The sequence below is a fragment of the Babjeviella inositovora genome (genome assembly GCF_001661335.1).
Source record: "Babjeviella inositovora NRRL Y-12698 unplaced genomic scaffold BABINscaffold_6, whole genome shotgun sequence".
NCBI lineage: Eukaryota > Fungi > Ascomycota > Pichiomycetes > Serinales > Babjeviella > Babjeviella inositovora.
Genome location: NW_017566843.1, coordinates 591,576 through 605,729, shown reverse-complemented (window position 1 = coordinate 605,729; position 14,154 = coordinate 591,576). Strand labels below are relative to the sequence as shown.

Below are 14,154 nucleotides of genomic sequence, written 5' to 3'. Positions count from 1 at the left end.
CTTTGTAGCTGCTGGCAACGAACCTGTACATTGTGGCTGGTGAAAAAAAAACGCCCGAAACTTGATGTGGCGGAGGTCACGCCTGTTTCAGTCACGTGACTTTTTCACGTGCTTTTTTTTCCCGAGCTGAAAAATATCTGACGCTCAGAGTATTTTGATCCTTCTTGATCTATTTTGCTCCGGTTATCTCGATTCTCTGCCTGCAATCAGCTCCAACGTTTTGTCATGCCCCCACTTAAAGCGGCACCGCCGAGCATTCCGGTCTCTGCCAAGAGCCAGTCCCCTAGATCCTTCCTCTACACAACGCTAGCACAAACTCACTTGGGCGAACGGGCCGCACTCATCATTAGCACCTTGATCTCTTTTGGGCGCTTATCTGCGCGTGAGCTTGCCCAGAAGAGCAGATTACCGGTTAGTGTGGTTAAGACTTCGCTTGTTTCACTTGTTCAGTTGCAGTGTGTGTTGTATTGGAAGGCAGACACTGCGACATACTACTGTTTCCATGAGGAGGGGCTCGATAAGTTGTTGTACAGCGGGGATATTGTGTCGATGATTGAGGGAAAGTATAACGACGGTGTAAGTGCTGAAATTGTGCAAAATGTCTTGTCCATGGGTCATTTGCGAGTGGGTGACTACTTGAGCACTGGCGATAAGAAGTTGCAGATCGAAATCCAAAAGAAGTTCTCCACCTTGTTCCAGGATGGGTACCTCATTCCCTTACGAAGCATCCACTTCAGCCCGATTAACGATGTCTGGTTAAGAACGATGAAAATTGCTAAGGACTCCCTCCCCTTCTCTGCCACTATCAGCGAAACCAAGAGACTTGCGGAGGCGACAAAAATCGCAAAGGACAAACTCTTGGAGCTTTTGGAGACCCCCAAAGCCATGGAGGTATTTGTTAGCCACAACGCTTTGGGAAAGGTGATCAACCCTGACTTGCCGTTGACCTTCAACCTTGCGCGATTCCAAAAATCCTTGAGAACCGAGAGCTTGGTGTCCTTCGCTACTGCGAGAGTAGGTTCTTTGACCTCCCAGGTCTACAAGGCTATCCTATCCCATTTGGAAAAGCTCAGCCCAGACATCCAGCATCCGTTCCAAAAAATTCCTGGCTTGTTAACTGATCCTGACGACTTGAGACACTTTACATACTCCCGCGAGGAGAAGGAAACCGCCAAATGGTTAACTTTCAACGCCAACGATGTCATGAAGCAATTACCAAAGACCATAGACCTCCGAAAGTCTATTGTCTCTGCCCCGATCAGTGGGAAGAGACCCCGTGTAAAGGAGGGAAAACAGGCCAAGAGGGTCAAAACTGAGTATGGTGCTGCCATGCCGCCTGCCACCCCCCAGTCTGAGCCCTACAACCTTTCGGAAAACGATGACGATGAGGAGTGTGTGTCTCAGAACGGCTATGTGGATACAACCGTTCTGGTGTCCGCTTCCCTCGTGCAATCCCATTTGAAATTAATGTCCTCCAACTCTGTTCCGTTCCTTCTCGAAACCACTCCGGGTAACTTTGTTATTCCCTTCAATAAGCTTACAGCCTCCTTGAAGCAGTTCACCTATGATGCGTTGTTGCAGGGTACCCTCACTGAAAACCCTGCCAGTCTTCGTATCTTGAGGTGCATCCGCGAATTTCGCTTGGTGGAAGAGAAGCAGTTATGTGCGGCTGCGCTCATCAAGGAAAAGGACTTCCGTTCGTGTGTGGTTCCATTAATGCGGTTGAATATCATCGAAGTGCAGGAGGTGCCCAGATCCGTGGACAGATCCGCCGCCAGAGCCGTGTACTTGTACCGGTTCAAGAGCGAGCTCACCATGGAGCTTATCTCCAACTCGTTGATGTATAACATTGGGCAGTTGTTGGAAGGAATCCAAGACATGAAGCGCAACAATGCGATTTTATTAGACAAGGCCAACCGAGACGATGTTAAGGGTAAGGAGGAGGAATTATTGTTAGCCAGTGAGTTGTCGGAATTGAAGAACTTGCAGAGTTCCGAGGTGAACTCCATCGCGTTGGCCAACAGGGTCAGAAGCTTGTTTGATGTGTTGCATGTTTTTTAGAAGGGTTTCAGGGGTATAACAATAATCTTTGTATAAAATGATGGCTTAAATTTACGACGTAAATGCCCAAGGTTCGGGCACCAGTTATAGTTAAAGAATGCTCTAAGCGACACTCAGGCTGCGACAGCAGACGTCTAGGATTCAATAACGATGATTAAGGTGAAGTGGCACGGGAATACGATGCCAGCAAGTCCAATCTTATGGAAAAGGTACAAGTTAAATTGGACGTATAGGAATCAGCCAAGGAAATGAACGACTAACAAAGTCATTCGAAATCCCACTTTAAATAGTAATGCCGTCTTGTATATGCGATGAGTAATCCGATCACATGGTTTACTCATGCTTAACATGGATTGCTAGCTGGCTCGTACAGCTGAACTTCAGTGATTTTTACTTTTTGTCTTTACCAATACTTTTACTTGCGTTATACAGAAGCAAAGGTTCACGTTTCTATCGACCCACTGTTTGAAGTCATCTCTGCTAAAATGCCTCACCAGAGTATCTATACCGCGTGTGAAGAAGCCCATCTATCATAGTTCCATAATCTACCCCTAAGAACCCGAGTATCACCCTATGATCCCCACCACTGAAAAAAAAAACTGTTTCCCCTCAATTTCCACTGCAGCGTCATGTCTTTGTCACCACATTGGGAAGCTCGACCCCACGCACACACAATCTAATCTCTCCTGCGATTGCCGCATCGAGCCACCCGCGCGCCTGTCGCTTATGCGTGGTGTACAACATATCCCAGTCACACCCCACTTTGTGTGGCATATCCTGACTTCGCCCGGGAATCTTTCGAAACGGGGGTATATATACACCCATTCCCTGCTCTACTCCCAAGTAACCTGCTCCCATAGCAAGCCACCTATCGATGTTAACAGCCAGCTCCAGAAGAGCAACCAGATGCCTCGGCCAGACCCTCAGAGGGGTCACCACGGCAGCCACTATTTTCCCAAACGAGCCTTCCGTGCCAACCGTGAACACGTTCCCGGGTCCTAAATCCAAGCAGGAGCTCGCGAGCCTCGCACGTGTATATGACACCACTACCGCGTATTTCCTCACTGACTACTACCAGTCTGTCGGTAACTACATTGCGGATGTCGATGGAAACAAGTTCCTTGACGTGTACTCGCAGATCGCAAGTATCCCCTTGGGCTACAGCAATCCGAAACTTGCGGAGTTGGCGCGCTCACCGCAGATGGTGAACGCAATTGTCAACCGTCCGGCGCTCGGCGTGTTTCCCTCGACTGATTACTATGAAATTCTTTCTCAGGGCTTGCTTTCAGCCGCGCCCCCAGGTATGGACCAAATCTGGACCACGCTCTCTGGATCCGACGCGAACGAATGTGCGTTCAAGGCTGCATTCATGCACCAGGCTGCGCGCAAACGCGGGGATGCATCTTTCACCGCGGAGGAACTCTCTTCCGTGATGCTCAATCAAACGCCTGGTGCGCCGGTCTCCACTATTCTCTCCTTCTCCAAGGGTTTCCACGGCAGACTTTTCGGGTCGCTTTCGACAACCAGGTCTAAGGAGATTCACAAGTTGGACATTCCGGCGTTCGACTGGCCGGTAGCGCCGTTCCCACAGTTGCGGTATCCGTTGGAGGAGTTTATCTCGGAAAACAGGGCAGAGGAACAGCGGTGTATTCTGGAGCTCACCCAGATTTTTGAGACCTACCCTAAGGACATTGCAGCTGTGATTGTCGAGCCGATCCAGGCCGAGGGCGGGGATAACCACGCGTCTGCGTGGTTCTTCCAGCAAGTCCGCACCCTTACTAAGAAGTACAACGTGCTCATGATTGTGGATGAGGTTCAGACCGGGTTGGGCACCGGAAAGTTTTGGGCGCACGAGCACTGGAACTTAGACATGCCTCCAGACATGGTCACTTTCTCGAAGAAGGTGCAGGCCGCAGGGTTTTTCTACTCAGGAAAGATCGGTCGTACCAAGGAGGGCTACAGACAGTTCAACACCTGGTGTGGGGACCCATCCAAGGCACTTCTTGCGAAGGGCATTATCGAGCAGATCAAGGATTACGACTTGTTGGCGCGCGCGGCCGTCACCGGCAGAAACTTATACGATTCGTTGGCCGAGATCAGCGTGCGTTTCCCCCAGGTATCCAACTTGCGCGGAAAGAACAGAGCTACGTTCCTTGCATTCGATTTGCCAAGCGGCAAGGAACGTGATGCGTTTTTGGTCAAGTGTAGACATGCCGGTGTCAACGCCGGTGGCAGCGGCGCACGTGCTGTCCGGTTGCGTCCAGGATTGTGGTTCGAGGGCAAACACGCCGAGGTGATGCTCGCGGTCTTTGAGGGCGTGTTGAAGGACATGTACAAGTAAAGAGATAGGAGACTTGTCGGGATGATTGCATATTATACATCTAATTCATCCGTTGTGGGTCTGGACCCGCTCTCAAACATTTATGTAAAACCACATTGTTTCTATTTCAATAATTCACATTGCTTTAGGGGCTTCGCATAATAAGTGAAATCCCATGTTTTAGTCGTACCCGTATCTTTATGTTTTTTTCATAAATGGTTTAGTATGGTAACCTCTTCGATGCTCATTCGCATTTAGTATCGGGTTCTGTTCGCTGGCGTTGACGATCTCAAAAACATGGTACCATAACAACAACCCAAATCTTTGTATCTAGGAGCGTCGGCCGGGCCGTGAATTTTTTTATTCAGACCTTGAGCCCCAAATCTGTATCGAGGGGGGCTAAGGTTTCTAATCTTTATTAATCAACTAAGAAGCTGGTGAATAGAACCATTTAACGATATTTCTTCTGGCTCATTTCCAGTTCCGTCTGTTTTATGCACAATTCTCGCCAACGGAACACTCAATAAATTTCTGCTAAATCACAAAGCTCACATTTAGCTGACCTTTTCGCCAGAGAAATAATCCAACCGGAATTGACAAAACATAAATATTCGCAACAATCCACCTTTCTCTCTCCCTACGGTGCTTCTCCCTTCACGGCTTAGTAATCTAGTTCCGCACTATGCAGCTCCCCTGGCCAACGCAGCCACTCTGTTATAACCCACACGTGTAACCCTGTTCGCCACTAACCCTGTAATTAATTTATTTTAGCTAAAATAGAAAATAACGCTCTACCAAATGAAACTCATCCGTTTTGAACCTTTATTTCATCCATCGAATCCTTTTTTTTTTCCATGCCATATATATCATCACCCTATCTTACCAGTCTGGCCGCGAAATCGACGCGCCGCGTGAGACGAAAATTGTCGACCTACATCCGGTCTATTAATCAATCTCAACTTTTTCTCTTTACGGTTTCGCTACCCAGGATATTATTCATCATGCTGAGAGACTATCACTACGGTATTGCGGTTGACGCGGGGTCGCTGGGCTCGCGACTCCAGGTCTACCGCTGGACCGACCCAAAGGCCTCCAAGGCCTCCGGAAAGACCTCAATACTTCGCTCTGTGCCTGAGATCACCCAGGAAGAGGGCTGGAACTTGAAGATCTCGCCAGGTATCTCCTCTTTTACCGAAACCCCCCAGAATTTATGGGAAGACCATTTTAAAAAACTCGCCGCGCACGCCGAATCAATCATACCCCCTGACAAGTGGAGCGAAACACCCATCTACGTCTTGTCAACGGCAGGAATGCGGCTTTTACCAGTTACCCAGCAGGAAGCCATCAAGGCCGAAACCTGTCGGGTACTCCAGACCCACACCCTGTTCTATTTACCCGACTGCGCCGACTTTGTGCAGACGATTGATGGCGAGACAGAGGGGGTGTACGGGTGGATCGGATTAAACTACTTGTCAGAAACGTTTAACAACGTTGACCCTCGCAAAGAGCAGCGATCGATTGGGTTTATGGATATGGGCGGGGCATCTACGCAGATCGCGTTTGTTCCGTCGAAGAAGGAAATTTCCAGGCACCAGGAGGATCTCCGAAAGGTGACGTTGCGGAGCGTGAACGGCGATGTCCAAGAATGGAACGTTTTTGTATCCACGTGGCTCGGATTTGGTGCCAATGAAGCGCGTAAGCGGTACTTGGATCTGTTGATAGAGAGTGCCGGAAAGAGAAGTTTAAGCGATATTGGTATTAGTCAAAGTTTCAGCGAAGGTCTCGACCGTGAGTCTGTTCCTTCCGCCCATATCAAGTCAGCCACCACATTGGATTTCACCCTTTCCAGCGGTGCGATAGATTCTGCTGTCTCCGCCCCCTCCAACGGAGTCACCAATGAAATTAAGAGAGAGGTTGATGAAATCTCATCAGAGGTGCTCTACGACCCGTGCCTCCTCCAGGGGGCCACCATCACCTACAACTCGCACACATTCCTGGGGACAGGGAACTATGATCAGTGTCTCGAGACAATGTATCCGCTTCTCCAGAAGCACCTTCCATGCACAGACGATCCGTGCCTCTTTAACGGAGTCCACACCCCGCACATGGACTTCACAAAGGATAAGTTTGTGGGTATCCTGGAGTATTGGTATACGGTGCACGACCTCTTCGATCTTGGGGGTGACTATAGTTTCCAGAAGTTTAATGCCGCCACAAAGCTGTTCTGTCACAGCGACTGGAAGGAGGTAGCAGGCAAGGAGTTCCACGGAAGAAAGCTCAGCGAGAAGACCCTCCAGGACGCCTGTTTCAAGGCCTCTTGGATTGTTAACATCCTCCACGACGGCTTCAGTTTGCCGCGGCTAGACTTTGAGACCCACAAGGAGGACGACAGTGATGATGAATCACATGTGCCGTTTTCTTCTGCTAATGAGATTAACGGGGAAGAGCTTTCGTGGACATTAGGGAAGATGGTTTTGTTTGCCTCGTCGCAGGTAGCGGGCGGCGTCGGAATTCTCCCCAGCAAAATCGAGCGAGCTCGCGGCGTTCAGTTTATTCCTGGAGGATTGGCCGACAAGGGAAACAGCTTGAGATTGATTTTTGCCGGGTTGGTGTTTTGTGCATTGGTTTATTTTGCGGTGCGGTTTGCAAAGATGCCTATGAGGCTTCCGTATAAGATCTACAAGTGTTTTCCGCGGAAGGCTCTGCAGTACCTTCCGGTGGCGATGCAGTCGCGAATGGGGTTCGAGGAGGATGTGGATATCAGCTTGGAGGAGGGGTTGTTCTATGAAGAACCTGTGAGAAATGCCCCGGGTCTCCGTACGCGCTCCATCATGAATTTGAACCAGTTGGGAGAGCAGGATACAGAACCGCGGGGGTTTTATGCCAGTCCACAGGCGACAAAGTCTGCACTTTTCAGCGGGGACAATACCAGCAGTGCTTCGTTGCAGCGGAGTAAGAGTTCGATGGGGTTCTACAGGTAGCTTTCTCGATGAGAGCTAAGAGGTCGCAAGATGAGCTATTTATGAATTTCTTGGTGAGATACCTAATAGAGACTGTTTTCTCGGAAGAAATGATGCTTGTGAGAAGTTTTTTTCCCCCTGATTCCCCAGTGAAGTAATATGTCCTTGGTTGACTGAATTACTTAACGTTCCATGATTATCCTTTGAAACTTTGGGCCGGAATTAAGATCGAGGGTATATCGCACTGCAAATTATGCATAGAATGGATTCGTCTCAACGAATGCACTCCATATTATCCAGTAGTACATATAGTTTCTATACGGAGTTGAATAATTAAAATTCAGGTGTAAGATGCTAGGGTGAGATCTACAACGAACTTATAAGTGTGTAGCGCTGACCAGCCCAAAAGAGTGGAGATAATCCTAAAAATAACCTGAAAGGTGTATGCCTCATGACTTTCCAACCGTTATCGAGTTTTCGTTGAAGGCAAATCAAGTGCAGGATAACGTGAAATTATTAACTTCTCTACCACACCGCTAACTAGCATATCAGTTTCATTCATTTATCTCTCTTGTTATTTCGCATTAATGCGGTTTTTAACTTCGAGCCTATTTAGCCACAGACTATTGCCGCTTCAGCTTAGCCCCATACACACGGCGCGATCCCTCCGGTGGTACAACTCCGATTCCTCGTTCAGCTCGCTACTCTTGGAGAAAAACCTCACCAACCGCTCCAATACCATTTCTGATGTGTTCCGATGCACAGTATTTGCGGAAGACGGCTCGCTCACATATCACTCTAAAGACATGAAAAAGTCGGAGCTCTTCACAAGGCACGGCTTGCTCCCCAGAGACTTGCGTAATCTCGACAAGGATGCCCGGGATATCGTGCCGCTGATTCTTATCCGGCCCAACTCGATTCTAATCACGCTTCTTAACATCCGTGCGTTGATCAAGTCTGACGAAGTCATCTTGTTCAACGTCTACGGCACCACCGATACCCACTCGCTGAACTTGTTCATGATGGACTTGGAGAGCAAGTTGAAGACGACGACGCAGGCGGCGGGGATTCCGTACGAGATCCGCGCGCTCGAGGCGATTTTCATCAACGCGGTATCCAATCTCGCAACGGAGATCAAGGTCCACTCCACGTTGATCAAGAACATCTTGGGAGATCTCGAGGAGGACATTGACAAGACAAAGTTGCGGTATTTGTTGATCGAATCAAAGAAGCTCACCGCTTTTTACCAAAAAGCCACCTTGATCAGGGATATTATTGATGAGATTCTAGAGCAGGATGACGAATTGAACGGATTGTACCTCACCGCCAGGTCCCAGGGCACACCGCGATGCGGAACCGATCATGCAGAAGTGGAAATGCTCTTGGAGTCGTACTACAAGCACGTGGACGAGATTGTCAGAGCCACTGAAACGAGCGTTGCTGATGTAAAAACCACCGAAGAGATCATCAACATCATTCTCGACTCGAACCGCAATCAGTTGATGCTTTTGAGTCTTCGCTTCAGTATCGGTTTGCTCAGTCTCGGAATCGGTGTCTATATTTCCGCGTTGTACGGAATGAACTTGGAGAACTTTATCGAAGAGACTGACTACGGCATGGGGGTGGTAGTGGTGGGGTCGTTTGTGTGCGTTGGTGGGTTATTTGGGTTCAGTTTGTTCCGGTTAAATAAGTTGCAGAGAGTGACGATGATGGGGAACTAAGAAAACCTGGGAGCACGTTCATTCAAGTTTGTTCAACTTAAAGACCTTGTGCGGGGAACGCTTATCCCGCCTCGATTCTGCTTGTGGAGTATGTTTTGTCCAAGCGCGTAGCTTGAATTGTTGAGCAGGTTTATCCAGTCCCTTGCTTTGCTTGCGGAGCAGGTTTCCCAAGATTAACGGCATTGGGATCTCGGTGCATCCACTATTCAGCTCAGAAGTTGCCATTATGGCCCAGACGTCCATCCTGAGAGCCACAGCGCGGCTAACATTAGTTCTTGTAACCACCCTTGGAATACCTAGAAATACTAGTTTAGCCTTAAATAAACGATTGAAGTGATTGTACGTATGAGGTACCATTCTCGGTGCACTATTCAGTTCAGTACGATGCTATAAGCTTTAGTGTTAAGATATTTTCTGACAGACTTTTAGATACATAGCTGATAGTTAATATATTAAAGCATACTTGGTTCACTGTGAATTGGATACAAATCCGGCCAAGACTAGTCTTAGTTCTGAGGGTAGGCGCTTCAAACCAGTATTAAGAAATTTCTGCCTGGTTTTTACGACTCTAGTGTTACCGAACATGCCCACATTCACATCTACAGCTGTCCACGTTTTCCCCCAACTTTGCTTGCAATAACTAAGTCTATCATGCTTTCTAATATAGTAACAGCCTTTGTGCCTTGGACCAGAAAAACGATTCAGCGATCTTTCTGTTTATTATCACTCGCAACCGGCTCGTCTCTCCGTCTCTTGCTCTCACCCTCGTCCTTTCTCCCATCCTTATGCATGATGCTCTGTGATACAGAGTTGAGCATCGACGAGATATCCAAGGTCTTGGAGCGCTGGGGTGGTGCCTGACTCGGACTCTCGCTTCTTCTGAGCCCGGCTGGGCCGGTCGGGATCCCGTTCCGCGGCCCGATAGGGGTGAACCTCGCCGAGGAGGCTCTTTCAACCATTGGAGATCTATTCCGGGAATTGAGGCTCTCTCTTTTGTCTCTGGTGGTCCTACTTGGAGGGTCGTCATAGAGCAGATTGGAAAATGGTCTCTTTTCAGGCTGAGGCCTCCGACGGTCATCCGGATAGGGGTGTTTAGGAAGCTCCCCGAGACCTGGCCTGTACGAACTACCACCCTTCAGGATCCGCTCTCGCGACTGGGGTGGTCTGGGAAGCTTTGGCACAGTCTTTGGCGGTCTAGGAACGATGGTCATCGGAGGGGCTGTCGGACGGGTCTGAGTGCCCTCAGCCTCAAACTTTTTCTTGTCCTGTTCATGTGACTCTTCCCAGCCCGTCAAGTACTCTTCCAGACATGGCAACGGCTCGGTGGAGAACCATTTGTGGTTGAGTGCATCCAACGCGTTGAAACGTCTAACCGGATCTAACATGAGCAATTTCTCCATCAAGTCTATCGCAAGAGGATCCATCAACGCACCAAAACGTCTCTTGAGCGTGGGCTGCTCGTAGACCTTGTGTAAGTCCACATCGTTTCCAGGCAACTCCTTGTGCCTGGGCCAATTTTCCGCGGTTGGACCCCCAACCAAGTTGAAGATGTAGTATGCCTGTTCAATGTCAGATGGGCCCTTGAGAATCGGTTTCTTCTCGTACATTTCACCAAACACACACCCAATTCCCCACAAATCTACGGCCGTGGTGTAACTCCGCTCTCCTAAAAGGAGCTCCGGTGGCCGGTACCATCTCGTCACCACAAGACCTGTGTAGCGTCCCTGTCCACCAGATGGACCAGAGTTCAACGTGGGGACATGCCCCTTGTAGGGTCTAGCTAGCCCCAAGTCAGCAATCTTCAACGTACCCTTGAAATCGAGCAAAAGATTGGCGGTCTTGATGTCACGGTGGAAAAATCGCTGCTCGTGGATGTACTGAATGCCCTCAAGGATCTGTTTCATGAGCGTCTTCAACTGGGGAACTGCCAAGGTAATCCGCGGGTTGGATAAGACCCCCGCAAGATCATGCGACATGTAGGGCATCGCCATAAACCACGACGCGGTGGTCTTTCTTAGTGGGTCACCTGGCTCGTAAAGCATTTCGATAAGAATGAGCACGTTACGATGCTTGAGTTTTCGCATGATGTTGATTTCCCGGAGTGATGTCACGGGGAACCCGTCTTTGTTGTTCTTATGGAGCATCTGCTTGAGCGCCACTAAGCGGCCCCGGTCGTCTGTTGCCTGTTTCACCGTCCCAAACGACCCTTCGCCGAGCTGTTTGGTCACTTTGTAGCTCGAAAGACTTTTGAGCTTGTTCACATACGGTGTGTCTTTCGCCGTGCACGTGCTGGGTCTAGTCGGTATCTTCATCGAAACTGGCCTTACCGGTGGCTTTGAGGTGTTGATAGGCCTGCTGCGCTCCGCGAGAGGCGTGCCGGCCCGTGAGAGATCGGGATTCATCTTTGGACTCGCAGAGTTACGAGTGTCGTAATCACTCATGGGAAGCCTAGTATGTGTGGAATAGCGTGTAGGCAAACAAAGAGCGAGAGACAAGTAGGGTTTGATACAGAAGTTTTTGAAAAAATGAAGTCGTGTGTGAATGAAAAATGTTGACACTGCACCATGTTAGTCCAGCCGCACTGAAATTAACATGATATCGAGCGGGGTTATCCATATATTGAAATATATTTGTTTTGCAAAGGGGGGGGGGGGGAGTTTGAGCTAAATAGAAAGAATGTTTGTTTATGATCTGATCCCTTAAAAAAATTATCACCTCTCATGGCTTATGATTTCATGGGAAACGGTCAAATATAAGCATTGACTTAGGAATCAAGTGACTATTTCATCGGCCGTTCGATACCCTTCATCTCAACTGCTTGTTCCACTGTGCTGATTATAATGCAACTAGCATTCGCTCAGCGGATTTCGATCGATCTTAGCCTCAGTATTAGACCCCGTTGGCTTATCCTTAGGTCCAGATAATTCTGGTTTATACCCTTCCATTATAAACAGATGACATTGAAAGAAAAGAAAACATTATAGAAGCATATAACCTGTGAAACAGCGGAATAAATAAACGGACTATAGACTGCCCGAGCAGTATGGAAATATAAGCGGAACAAGTTCCAGATGCCTAGAGTCTAAGCGATGTGGGGCACGGGATGCGTGAATGGGGTGAAATAGGATGCTTTGGGTATGGCTGTTTAGATGCTACCATCCTTCTTGGCCTGTTCCCAGGCGGCGACGGCTGGGGAATACTCGGCGTCGAATTTCTGAATAGGACTAGTCTTCAAGTGGATCTGCTCTTTGACACCTGGAATCTTCTTCTCCAAGCCCAAGTTCTGGAACACACACTTGTTCAACAAGGTCTCGGCCTTTCTGCACCCACTCAATCTGTGTTCTCTGTTTTCCAAACACTCCCAGTGCAACTTGAAATAGTCGTAGCAGTGCTTGTTCATGTCTTCGATGACAGAAATAGCACAACGGGTGACTCTTCTGCCCTCCTTCAAGCATTGGAACTCGCCGTCCTCTTTCTTACACAAGAGGTAGTCGTCGTTGTACGGCTTGCAGCGGGCACCAATGAAGTAAGCGGCACTCTTCAATGGAGCACTGGAGGCACCGACCTCTGGGACGTCTGGAATGTGGGCAGGCATTGGCGAAGGCTCAAAGACCTTGGACACAATGTCGAAACGCAATCTACGCATACCCGGGGCACTGTGGTTGTGGCCGTCGGAAATGCCCTCAAGGCCCATCGACGAGTTGTGCTTGGCTTTGGTGAACTGCTCGTCCCCCTGGTTGAACTCGGAGGTGAACCACTTGTGCCCGCGCTTGTCCACTGGGTATCTCTTGCCGTCTCTACCAACGACGAACACGACGTTCTCGTTCATTTCGGTGTATTCAACCTTCTTTTCTTCCTTGTCTGACATTGTGAGGTTGCTGTTAGAGATGGATGGCGCAAAAGTTAGCTCTGTTATTATGCCCTATCTTTAATGTGCATAGGTGAAAAGTGAATGGTGACGAAAAGAAGAATGGTGGTTGGTGCGGTAATTTACGCGGGACGAAGAGAATGTATGCAACCCCGAGTAAATATAGGTATTGCACGTGGTTTAACGATGCACTACCATATCAGATGCGCTAGAAGCTGCCTGTATCCATGCGTCATTACGCCCAGGGCTAACCTATAGCTAGGAGAGAACCGTTGCCTTTCTTCATCCTGATCTACCACCCGTCTAGCCATAGCCGGTGCTACATAAAGTTTACTCCCAACCGAGTCTCAGATTCGATGAAGTGCGTATTACCTTATTAATTATACCCTCACATTCCTAACCTCCTAAGCAAGATCAAGAGCATCCAGAAACTCAACCAGCAGGAGCTCGATGCGAACATTTCGGCGTCAGCTTCCTGGCATGCCGACTACAAGGATACCTCATATATCTATATTGGCCAGTTGCCGTATGAATTGACTGAGGGGGATCTTCTCACGGTGTTCTCGCAGTACGGGGTCCCAAGCAATATCAAGTTGGTGAGAGACCCTGAGTCCGGCAAAAGCATGGGATTTGGGTATTTAAAGTACGAAGACTACAGGTCGTGTGTGCTAGCCGTGGATAACTTGAACGGGATCGACATTTCTGGAAGGAAAATCCTCGTGGACCACGGCTACTACAAACTACGCGAGGGAGAACGCGAGAGTGATTTTGCCGTGGAGTACAGCGAGGAGGAGAAAGGGGAGGGCAGTAGAAAGAGGATTAGAAGCAATCGCCATAACGATCGGAGCAACCACAGAGAAAAGCACAGGGATCGAGATGGTCATCGAGAGTATAGAGATCGGGACGGCCATAAGGGGAGTCGCAGCGACGACAAGGAAAGAGGCCATGAGTCATCTCGAAGATCTAGAGATCGTGATCATCGTTCTCCGGATGGAAAAGATGAGGAGGACCCGGCAGACGAAGATCCAATGAAGGCGTACCTCACTAAGGGTCTGAGATCTCACTCTCACCGCAGCTCAGATCGGCACAAAAGTCGAGACAGCGTAAAAGAGAATAACAGAGAGGGAGAAGCTGAGCAAAAGAGACTGAACCAGTGAGGTGGTATTAACTGCGTGACTCACAAAGCGATGACTGAGCTACACTCTCTAAATCTTTGATGCTGCG

At 48.9% G+C, this 14,154-nt stretch overlaps 7 protein-coding genes across 7 annotated transcripts; 5 read left to right on the top strand and 2 right to left on the bottom strand.

Annotated features, from left to right (window-relative positions):
- Window positions 1-187: 187 nt before the first annotated feature.
- BABINDRAFT_161609 (DNA-directed RNA polymerase III subunit) lies at window positions 188-2,173 on the top strand. The gene has a single exon (XM_019128908.1). It carries the CDS (start codon window positions 226-228, stop codon window positions 2,059-2,061), a length of 1,836 nt encoding a protein of 611 aa, XP_018985273.1. The 5' UTR covers window positions 188-225; the 3' UTR covers window positions 2,062-2,173.
- A 324-nt stretch (window positions 2,174-2,497) lies between these two features.
- Window positions 2,498-4,571, top strand: UGA11 (Uga11p). Its single transcript, XM_019128907.1, has one exon. The coding sequence runs from the start codon at window positions 2,936-2,938 to the stop codon at window positions 4,400-4,402; it is 1,467 nt and encodes a 488-aa protein (XP_018985272.1). The 5' UTR covers window positions 2,498-2,935; the 3' UTR covers window positions 4,403-4,571.
- Window positions 4,572-5,184: 613 nt separating this feature from the next.
- BABINDRAFT_161607 (uncharacterized protein) lies at window positions 5,185-7,704 on the top strand. The gene has a single exon (XM_019128906.1). The coding sequence runs from the start codon at window positions 5,383-5,385 to the stop codon at window positions 7,360-7,362; it is 1,980 nt and encodes a 659-aa protein (XP_018985271.1). The 5' UTR covers window positions 5,185-5,382; the 3' UTR covers window positions 7,363-7,704.
- A 184-nt stretch (window positions 7,705-7,888) lies between these two features.
- On the top strand, window positions 7,889-9,399 carry BABINDRAFT_161606 (CorA family magnesium transporter). Its single transcript, XM_019128905.1, has one exon. It carries the CDS (start codon window positions 7,929-7,931, stop codon window positions 9,060-9,062), a length of 1,134 nt encoding a protein of 377 aa, XP_018985270.1. The 5' UTR covers window positions 7,889-7,928; the 3' UTR covers window positions 9,063-9,399.
- Window positions 9,400-9,480: 81 nt separating this feature from the next.
- CRK1 (cyclin-dependent serine/threonine protein kinase) lies at window positions 9,481-11,663 on the bottom strand. Its single transcript, XM_019128904.1, has one exon. The coding sequence runs from the start codon at window positions 11,501-11,503 to the stop codon at window positions 9,764-9,766; it is 1,740 nt and encodes a 579-aa protein (XP_018985269.1). The 5' UTR covers window positions 11,504-11,663; the 3' UTR covers window positions 9,481-9,763.
- A 45-nt stretch (window positions 11,664-11,708) lies between these two features.
- On the bottom strand, window positions 11,709-12,901 carry BABINDRAFT_161604 (uncharacterized protein). Its single transcript, XM_019128903.1, has one exon. The coding sequence runs from the start codon at window positions 12,889-12,891 to the stop codon at window positions 12,208-12,210; it is 684 nt and encodes a 227-aa protein (XP_018985268.1). The 5' UTR covers window positions 12,892-12,901; the 3' UTR covers window positions 11,709-12,207.
- Window positions 12,902-13,286: 385 nt separating this feature from the next.
- Window positions 13,287-14,087, top strand: BABINDRAFT_167044 (IST3 family RNA-binding protein; the record flags this gene model as incomplete). The annotated part of the gene is made up of 2 exons (XM_019130483.1): window positions 13,287-13,291; window positions 13,340-14,087. 2 exons carry the CDS (start codon window positions 13,287-13,289, stop codon window positions 14,085-14,087), a joined length of 753 nt encoding a protein of 250 aa, XP_018985267.1.
- Between the last annotated feature and the right edge of the window lie 67 nt (window positions 14,088-14,154).